General features: G+C 44.4%; 1 protein-coding gene across 1 annotated transcript; it reads right to left on the minus strand.

The window, feature by feature from the left end:
* Window positions 1-309: 309 nt before the first annotated feature.
* Window positions 310-6,441, minus strand: LOC146389428 (CST complex subunit CTC1-like). Its single transcript, XM_084911915.1, has 6 exons — window positions 6,108-6,441; window positions 5,872-6,034; window positions 5,611-5,666; window positions 5,348-5,504; window positions 4,529-4,649; window positions 310-4,430 (listed from the first exon to the last, which is right to left on the minus strand). The coding sequence occupies exons 1-4, from the start codon at window positions 6,239-6,241 to the stop codon at window positions 5,417-5,419; spliced, it is 441 nt and encodes a 146-aa protein (XP_084768041.1). The 5' UTR covers window positions 6,242-6,441; the 3' UTR covers window positions 310-4,430; window positions 4,529-4,649; window positions 5,348-5,416.
* Window positions 6,442-10,857: the final 4,416 nt, after the last annotated feature.

The raw sequence follows: 10,857 nt of genomic DNA on the forward strand, positions 1-10,857 counted from the left end.
TACATTGTTATTTACTGTTGAGCTCGAAGAGTTTTCTTCTTCTTCGACCATGTTCTCTTAATAATGCACACACTTGGTTGGTTGATTACTTTTCCCGTTTCTTCTATTGTTAGCAACAAAGGAGGGAAAACCATACATTACTTCAGCAGTTTGCGCTTCGGAACAACAGGAACAGGAAGTGAAGTAATCTATAATCACCAAAATAAAATCCTTTCCAAAATAAAATGACAATCAGAAAACGTCTTTCACAACATAAGATAAATTAATATATTTACTCATGAGAACACAAATCTAACATTTACGGTTTAAATTGTGCTGCCTTTAGGTGCACCTGGTAAATTCAGGAATCTCTACTCCAAACCACAGCAGGTTGTTTTAAAGGCTTTTCTGGGTTAATGTTTGTTTGTTGGCAGAAACATGTCTGTGATCGCTGTGTTGTTCTTTTTGATGCAGGATTTCATGTAACTCGGTGCTAAAATCATAACAATGAAGTTTAACAGTTCTAGTGCTCATGCGTCAGCTAGCATGCAGCCTGTTTCAGTTGCTCCTGCTTTTACTCTTTACTCTAATTTTTTCTTACTTATTTCTTTGTCCTTTACTGAGTGTGTTCATCTGTTTAAAAGCTTTCTTTTCAAACATGTGGATCAAGAGTTTTTGTTCTGCTGTTACTTTCACTGAGGAATGGGACCGCAGCACAGCAGCTACACACCAGAGATCAGCTGAGCCGCCTGATGCTGGTGTTGCAGATTAACTGGTGTCTCAGATTAACTGGAGACGGTCAAACAGATGTGTGACAGACTTTAAGGAGCTGCTGCCGACAAACCAGCAAATAAACACTGAATATTTCATGTGTGACATTTGTGAGGTTGCCTTAAACACAGTCCGTCAGTCTTTTTGCTCTTGAACAATGAAATATTAAAAACTGTCTCGAGTTTATTTGGTGATGTTCTCGTGCACGAGGCGAAAACAGCAAACAAACGTCACAGTAAATCTTTCCAGCTGATGTTAGGCATCCTCCACCTGCTGAATCCACTTCAGCCTCTTCCTGCTCATGTTCCTGTTTAGAGGCACAGTCGGCCTGTACAATGGAGAAAACTGAACACAGGAATATTTGGATTTCCTTCTTTTTCTCTGCTCATGTTCAACTTGTCTGATTCAAGCTGGGAATATTTATTAGAAATAAAGTGAATAATATTATTTTATTATCACGTTGATGCAGCACATGGTTCAGTCAGCTTTGTATAAACATGTGTTAGAAATGTTCTTCAATCAGCTCTTTTTACTCTCATTTCACAGCCAGTACTTTTTTACTTTTTTACTTTTACTTGAGTAAAGAAGTTGAATTAGTACTTGGAGTATTTTTAACAGTAGTACTTCTACTTCAGTACAGACTGTGTGTACTTTTACCACCTGTGTCTGAGACCTCCTTCAGGGTCCACCTGAAGCTCTCAGTCTGCTGTGGAAAAAGGAAATCCAGGTGAGTTTCTCCTGATCACCTGAGGCCGTCATTACTGTGTGAACCCACACACCACTCCTCACTCCTCCCACCCGCTGCACACAGTCACTGAGTACAGACCGGCTGATTCCTGTAAAGGGAGAGGAAGGAAGAGGCGGAGCAACAGCTGAAAAACAAGAAGCTCAACGTCATTTTGCAGAAGTGAAAGTGTGAGAGAGCAGCAGCAGAGCTGCAGTCGAGTCCTGTTTGTCTCTGAAAGAAGATTCACTGGAGTCCATCAGGTTCCTCTCAGCAACAGTGGTGAGTGCAGCTGATCACACTTCCTGCTTCTACACAAATCTTCACTCTGTTCACTTCATCAGGACTCATCACAGTCACACTGGATCCATAGAAATCTGCTCATGTAACCACAGATCCACTGTAGGAGCATCGAGCTGCTGCTTCAGTCTCACTGTGGCTCTGCTCAGGACTGTGGACTCAGGCTGTGCTCTGGACTTCAGACTGACTCCACACTTCCTGGTTATTCATCACTTCCTGTTCCTATTAGATTGATTCTGGATCTGATTGATCATAAGGATTACAGACGTGAAAACACCTATTTATTCTTTATTGATATAAAGCCTTTGATACTGTAAACCAGCAGATTTTGGTCAGTACTTCAAAAAGTCATTCACACATTTTACAAAGAGAGATTATCTGACTTAGTGTATCCTGTAAGAGTCACAGATGTTCCTCAATCATTCAGAAAACAGTCGATGCTGCACTTTATAACTTTGCTCATCCTAATCTCATCCTGTCTGATGATGGAAAACAAGTTTATCATAGTGATGTGAGGAAGAATCTTCCAGACAACCCAGAGAGATTTTCTCTGTGTGTTGATGTTTTAGGAGAGCAGAGTTTCTCTTCAGGCAGATTTTACTTTGAGGTTCAGGTTAAAGGAAAGACTGCCTGGGATTTAGGAGTGGCCACAGAGTCGATCAACAGGAAGGGAAACATCACAGCAAGTCCTCAGGATGGTTTCTGGACTGTAGGGCTGAGAAATGGAAATGAGTACAAAGCTTGTGCTGGTCCTTCAGTCCGTCTCTGTCTTCATCCTGGTCCTGAGAAGGTGGGGGTGTTTGTGGATTATGAGGAGGGTCTGGTCTCCTTTTATGATGTAGGTGCTGCAGCTCTGATCTACTCCTTTACTGGCTGCTCCTTCACTCACAGCTTCAGATAAAGCTGAAAAAGGCCAATATATGATATTAAATATAAAATATAATTTAAAAAACAACATCAGAATGAACAACGAGCTGCTGTTAAGAACTCCCGACGTCCATCCAAGGCCCGATTGTCTTACAGATAAAGACAAAGTCAAAGTTTCACTTTAAACACTGTTTCCATGACAACAACCACCGTATGTGGAAAAGAACCCGACACCAAAAACTGAAGCAGTGAAAAAGTTTTGTTGCAGATAAACTATTAACTTCATGTTATTCATCTTCAGCTCATACCATCATTAAAGCATGTGAGAACACATGTAGGATTTCACAAATCATCCTGAATTTAATCGTATCCATAACAACTGTTTGTACGTGTTAGCTTTGAAAACATCACATTCTTTATGTTAGTTGGTTTAGACGAGTGATCTCCAGGATGAATGAGGGCAGAAGCCTGTTTCATGGAGACTGTTTAAGTGTAAACCTGGATTAAAACCCACATTTGAACACCTTCATCAGAGGCTGTGACCATGTTGAAGGACTAATGCTGACGTGCTCTGACACTCATTAGCATAGGAAACAAAGTGGTGAAAGCACAGAGCCCTGAGGAGCTCCACTGGAGGGTCTGTTCACAGAACTTACATTTAATTATTTCACTTTTATTTACATGCAAAACACCCTCAGAGAGACCAGCTGTTTCAGAGCTGCCAGCTTTATTGGAAAGATGAACTGAAATCCTAAAATAGTCCAATTTATGACAAACTGACACGGTGAAATGTTGCAGGGTTAAAATGTGTCGATGGATCAACTCTTTCAGTATAAGATCCAATAATACAAAACACATGAAGGTGAGGAGGAATTCATTTAAAGTAAGTGTGATTTAAAGCAGACTGATTCTTTCCTGGTCAGGCTGAAGCTTTCACCGTCTGACGTCTGTAAACAAACTGAAACACGTTCAGTGTTTAGTTTTACTTCACTGTGGGAGTTACACCTGACCCAGAGCCACACGCGTGACACAGCGCGCCTGTTCAGGTACACGCGTGACACAGCGCGCCTGTTCAGGTACACGCGTGACACGGCGCGCCTGTTCAGGTACACGCGTGACACAGCGCGCCTGTTCAGCCACACGTGTCACACAGCGCGCCTGTTCAGGTACACGTGTGACACAGCGCACCTGTTCAGCCACACGTGTCACACAGCGCGCCTGTTCAGGTACACGTGTGACACAGCGCGCCTGTTCAGGTACACGTGTCACACAGCGCGCCTGTTCAGGTACACGCGTGACACAGCGCGCCTGTTCAGGTACACGTGTGACACAGTGGAGGTCAAACCTTCTGTGCCACAAACACCAGCTTAACCAGTTTCACTCATCATCCTTCAACTGTCAGATTTTACTGGTGCAGGTTTTATGAATCACCATCTGAGAACGTCTCTGATGTGGGCGCCACTCACAGGGATCACTTCCTGTAGAAGGGTCACATGACCTGTTATAGGCCCCTTTGTGATGATGACAGCTCCGCCCCTTTCATGTGAGGTTAAACTCAGAGAGCTTCGTGTGACCTCTGACCCTGATCACCTGCGTTAGGGTCAGTGAAGGTGAGATACCGTGTGACAGGAGGAACAATAAAGTTTTATTTGTACAAACACGTAGAACAGATGAAGTCAGAACGAAGCAGGTGGAGCTCAGTCAGGGTGGAGGTGCAGACAGGTGAGCTGAAGGGGAGGAGCCAGTCTGGTCAGGAACTCTCTGTCTCCTCGAGTGAACCTCCTCACCTCTGAAACACACACACACACACACACACACGACTCTGAAGGTTGCAGTCAGGTTGGTCAGGGTGGGTCAGGGTGGTGAGGGTGGTGAGGGTGGGGTTACCTTCTGGTCTCTGGTTGGTGTGTTTCCTGCAGGTGAGGCTGAGCGGCCGAATCATGACATCACTGCTGCACAGACACAACAGGAAGTGGAGGAGGAAGTCGTCAGCGTCCCCGTCACACACCTGAGACAGACACAGAGGTTATGTCTCTGCAGACTCACGGCTCGGCCCTGTGGAAACGTCCTGCAGGACGCCTGTTTCTCTCTGTGGTGGCCCCCCCACAGCGTCCCCACCGTGCTTCACTGTGTGGACGCTGTTCTTTGGGTTGTAGCTGCATCTTCTTCTCGTTTCACCTCCTCTGAACACAGGACGTTTCAGTCTCCAGGGTCTTTTACCACAGCTCCACCTGTGGGTGGAGGGGCCCTGTGGGTTCTCCTGGTGTGACCCGAGTCCTAAATGCCCCTCCCCTGTGGTCTCCACCCTCCATGAGGTAGGTGTGGCGTTGAAGGGAACATGGAGCTGGTCTTACCCTCAGAACTACACCACCTGCTGCTTCTTCAGGTCGAGTGGGTGGAGTCAGGGGCACGACCTGAGTCTCGCTGAAACACACGGCTGTAAGGCCCCTCCCCCCTGTTCACGTGAGCCCAGCGTGGGTCCGGCACACCTACAGACTTTTAAAGGTGGAAGTGGCCACGCCCCCAAACCAGTTCAGCAGTAAAGTGTGAGCAGACGGAGCTGTTACCAGGATGTAAACAGGATGTGCCCTTTCACAGTTAAAGCCTCATCTTAAATTTTAAAGACAAAATAAAGTTTAAAGAGGACGATGAGCACGTGACTCACCTGTGACAGGTAAACATATACACCTGACAGGTGCTACTGACCTGGCTCTGCCCACGAGGGAAGACTCTGATGTGACCTCTGACCCTGAGTGCTCTCTGAAGCCCCTCCCACTAAGCATCAGCCAATCCCAGCAGAGCACGAACCAGAGCAGCTGAGAACCAGACGTGAGCCTCACCTGTCCCGTCATCGATCACCAGCCTGATGGAAGAGCAGAGCGACACGGTTTGATCATGTGACTGTCACCTGACTGATCCAGGTGATTAACACGTATCAGCAGGTGAGCTCAACAGGAAGCTGCTCTTACTTTGCTTTGGACTGAAACACTGACGAGGTCGAGTGACACTGAGAGCTGCTGCAGCCCTGAGAGAGAGAGAGCAACAGGTAAACACACACACACCTGAAATCGTGAGCAGTTTCCTCCAAAACGACACTTTACTTACGTGCACCAACACTAACACACCACCAACACGCTAACAACACATGAAGCACTCTGAGTACTTTCACTGCACCCGAGAAACTGCAACTAAACACATCCTGTACACACTGTGTGTATTTTATGCAGTACCTGTGTGTACACGCTGCCACACAGCGAGCAGCTCCACTGCAGTTGCAGGAACAGGAAACACACCACGTGACCTTTGACCTGCCCCACAGCGCACCTCTGCTTGCTGCTCAGAGCCCACTCACCCAGGTGCATGATGGGAGCAGGAGGAGGAGGCTGGGCCGAGCTGATAGAAACAAAGCAAACAAATAAACAACAGCACGACAAACACGTGAACCAGACTTTACCTGTAAACTTACCTGGTGTCTCCCAGGGAGACCACAGTTATGGAGCTGACAGGTAAGTACGTGCAGTACACACTTCCTGTCCTGAAACACACACACAGGTAAACCGCACAGGTACGTAACCATCGGCACAACTTTGTATTGAACATTGGGGGGGTCAAGATCTCTGTCTAAATAAATAAATCTGGGTACATCCCAGATGATCAAACAACTATTTTGCTGGTAACACCTGAAACGAGTAAAGAAAATCAGCAGCCTATTAATGCAAGATAATCCATAACTTTATTGGGGGTGACATTGTTGGACATGAGTCCAAACAAAGAGTCCAAACATTTATAAGCCTGTCTATGTGTGTCTCACCTGGACAGCCTCCTCTGGAAACCAGACCACAGCAGAGTGTTACCCGGCAACAGGCCAGGTGGGTAGGGGGTGTGGCTTAAGTCCAGGTACACCTGCAGACTCCTCCCAGCTTGGTCACAAAGAGTGAGACGCACACCTGCACACACATTCAGCTAACAGTCAGACCTGAGACTCATACCTGAAGCACTGATGCCTGCAGGTCCTCTAGTGTCCAGCAGAGGCAGCAGTGAGTCGCCCCCATAGACCCCCATGTTAAAACTTTACAGCAGAAAGAAAAAGCCTGATACACAAACCACCTGTGTGTTTGTACTAGAGATGGCACGATACCACATTTTTAAGTCCGATACCGATATCATAACTTTCGATATCTCCCTATACCGATATGAATCCGATATAGTGTGTGTTTTTTTTAATCAATAAAACTGTTTTTTTAGGAGCACCGAATGGAGTAGACGTGTTTCTGTGGAGCTCCTCATACTCTCTTCACATTTTGGACTTTATTGCCTTATCCCTCACAATTCCTGGTTTCACTGAAGAATACTTGTTTCCTAACTCAAACAGGATGCCCAAATCAAAAGCTGAAAAAGCTAAAAAGCAGGAGAAGCCTCCGAACGGGACCGACACCGCTCCCCTTGAACCAGTCGACGAAGCTGAGCTAACCTCGGAGCCTGCTAAAGACGCGGAGAATGGTGATAAAATTTTTTCAAGGTTCTTTCTGAAATTCAGAAAATAAATATCACGATGACTGAAAGGTTTTGAAGCATCTCTGGCTACAGCACAGGCATCTTTGACGAGTATCTGACGAGGAGGTTGAAAACGCTAGCTCTGATCACGACCATCGTCTTTCTCTGGTTGAGAAAACATGTTTAAAATTGCAAGCGGATAACGAGGCTCTTCGTCTAAAAGTATTAGATCTGGAGGGTCGGTCCAGACGGCAGAATATTAAAATTGTTGGTCTGCCCGAAAAAATTGAAAATGGACGTATGGTGGAATTTTTGTCTAAGTTTCTCCCGAAACTTTTGGGTGCGGACAAGTTTGACAAGCCTTTGGACATTGACCGAGCACACCGGTTGGGCGGTCGTACCCCCGGGGAAAGAGATCATCCCCAGGTAACTATAGCGCGGATTCATCGCATTCAAGTGAGAGAGAAGATACTATAGCTTGCTCGGGAGCAGTTTCCCTTGAACTATAATGGCAAGGCGATTCACATCTTCCCTGACTTCCCGACGGAGGTGGTGAAACAGCGGCAGGTCTTCCAGGACGTGCGTAAACGCCTAATGGATGCTGGAGCTCGGTGTAGTTTCTACTATCCAGCGCGTTTTACGAGTAACGCATGGCTCCATGGTCAAAGTGTTCTCCACGCCACGCGAGGCTGAGGATTTCTTGGGAACTATACAGGAAGGCAGTGACTAATTTACAATCTTTGACATCTCATTTGAAACTCATTGCATCGGGATTGTGAAGAGAAAAGTTATTAGAAAGGTAAATGAAGTCACACTCAGATATCTAATTTTTTACATGCGCATGGGCGGTCACGGTCCGATCTGCTCCGCTGTCAAAGTGCGCACAACAGATGTGACAGAAAAACCGCCCAGGGCTCTCAGCGCATTCTTTATTTATACTCCAAGTGAGCTTTCAAGGAAGTAGGAGTGGTATGTTCAGTATACAAAAATGTTTCCATAATAGGAGAAACCTTTAGCTTGGTATGTATAGAAACTTAAACATTTCCTTAAAAGGAGAGTGAGAGAGGGGGGTGACCATTAACTCAGGATGTAGTATGTATGTCACCGCATTCCTCTACACATCTGGTTCCACTTTCCTTTCCTGTGGTGGTTCCAACTCACAAGCTCTCCTATCTTAAATGAAGCTACAACTAAACAATAATCACAAAACTAAAAAATCTCTTATCATTCCCTCCTGTTTGTAGCGATTTTAAGCAAATACATCAATGTGTTTCAGACACAGACCCTACATTGTGAGTGCTTTCGGTCTGGTTGTCATAAGATGTGTATCATTCAAACATAATCATTCATCACATTTGTTTCATACTCATCGTCTTCTCCTTCTTCCTCGTCTGGCACAGTGACATATGCAACAAGAGATTGGGATATCATTCTTGATACCATTCCTCTTACACAGGGGATAATGCATGTAGTAAAGATACAAAACATGATAAGTATTAGGCCAATAAACATCAAAACCTTAAACATCAATGTTTTCCATGAGCTGCTTATAAACCAATTCCACCAATTACTTTGTGCATTTGCCCAATCAGTTACCTGTGCCTGTTGAACGTTTCTAAGTAATTGTAGAGCATTTGTCATATTGTCAGAATGCACATTGTCTGGAATATATGTACAACAAGTTATATTAAACAAAACACAGTCCGCGCTTTTCTGCCAAGATCATGTCCAGGGCAACTCGGTGTTGCATAACAGTTATTCTTATGGCATCAATTTCCTGATTTTGCTCTTTGTTGATGCTGGTTGATGCATTTAAAAACAGCCCAAAACTATAGTCCAATAGTCAGGAGGTCGCTGTGGTTTAGGACAATTCCTGAATATTGATAACCTAGACTGGCAAAGCTTGCTGCGCATGTCACTTGAATCATGTTCATAAGTCTGCCATATAATGTAGCTGTGTATGCTGTGTTGTAGCAGGCATGTGTGAGCATATATAACAATCTTTGTCTTCTGTGCGATTATATATGTATCTATACCAGGCGTTGTTCATCCAGGGATGGATGTGGTCCTGTGTCACTTCAGCCAGGTGTGAGTTGTCATATGTCCATGCTCTTCTATGCATGTTGGCTTCTTGATCCTTTAAGTGCATCAGGGTCCATGCTGTAAGCAGCAGGGCCAAGGTGGTAAGCAGAATAATCTTCATGATGACCAGACACACCGATTTGCTCTGGTGAGTAGACTACAGGCGAGAAGTAGAAGGCGGGATATACCCAATCAGCCCTCCCTTCACCTGTAGATCACCAAAGAGTCGGGATGGTGGTGTCTTTAGGTTGTGCTGTCACTCACTTCCATTTTTGCAATGGCTCTGGTGGATCCAAGAGGGCCTCTCAGCGTTTTTGCAAGCTGTTGGTGTCGTTTGGAGTACTTGGTATGGACCTTCCCACCGGGATGGGTTCCAATTCTTTCTCTGGAGTACTCGTATAAGGACCCAATCGCCTGGTTTTAATCTGCAAGAGACTTGAGAAGTGTCGCACGGCAGTTCAAAACAATATCCCTATTTTCTACTGGTTTTGCCATTCATTCTACTAAAGTTGTCTTTCTAACAGATTTATCTATTGGTTCACTTTCATCAATTCATGCATCTTTTCACTGAGGTCTGATTCAAACTATCTTACTTCTAATTCTTTCCAAAAATAATTTCACATGTAACAATTTATATATGTGTGTTTTCTATTTTTGTTTACCTCTTTGTTGTGATCTGGTGGACATCTCTAAACACCATCATGAGTTCAGGCTTCAATTTCAACCCAATTATACTCCTCTGGGCTTCACCTTCCCACTGGCCCCTGTACCCTTCTCAAAGTGTCCTTTGTCGTCTTAAATCTCCAACAAACACAATGTGTTTCTTCTCTGTTTCTTTTCAGTATTTTCCTTTTAGATTAAGTCCCAGCCAGGCAAAATATCACATTCAGTGCCTTTAAACAGTCATGTCACACTGTTCTTACCAGCCTGCTGTTAATTCTTCAAGTCCCCGATATTCTGTTGGTCTTCATCAGGAGATTGACTGTCCTTTGAGCTTCTTCTCAGGATCGGGACAAGTGGGAGGTCAAGCTGTAAAATTTTAAGCCAAACTTTGGCTTGTTTTCTCCCAATTATGTTGATCTATGGTTTTGCTGCTATGCTCAAAATTCTAGGTTGAGAAAAGTCCACCTTTATTTATTTGTGACCTATATTGACACACTAAACCATACCATTAATATCATTTTCATTTCTTTTCTTAAAGCCTCCATTTGCTTCATCTGGCTAGAGTCTGTCTCTTCTGTTTTTCTCTCTGGGTGCTCACTCCTTATATGGGCATGCAAAGTTCCTGTCACACACACACTTCCTGTTACTCTCTTTTGTGTTTCTACAGGCTAATCAAACTCATTTTGTATTTACAGTCTACAAACCCTCTGTAATTCTACTAACTTCTAATCTAAAATGTAACGTCATTCACACAATAATTTCATAATCCTCTCACACACACTGCCTTTTAAATAAACTAAACTCTTTGCATTTTTATCTATTTCAGGCATTTTCTGAGTCTCTGTTTTATGGTGCCGTTAGTTCTCTCTACTAACCCTGCACTCCATAGATGATAAGCACAGTGATTCCTTATGCTGAATCCTAGTGCTTCAGAGACCTTACTGATCACATCATTGACAAAATGTGTCCCATTGTCT

The sequence above is a fragment of the Perissodus microlepis genome, chromosome 3 (assembly GCF_051167445.1).
Source record: "Perissodus microlepis isolate ML-2025 ecotype Zambia chromosome 3, ASM5116744v1, whole genome shotgun sequence".
Taxonomy (NCBI): domain Eukaryota; kingdom Metazoa; phylum Chordata; class Actinopteri; order Cichliformes; family Cichlidae; genus Perissodus; species Perissodus microlepis.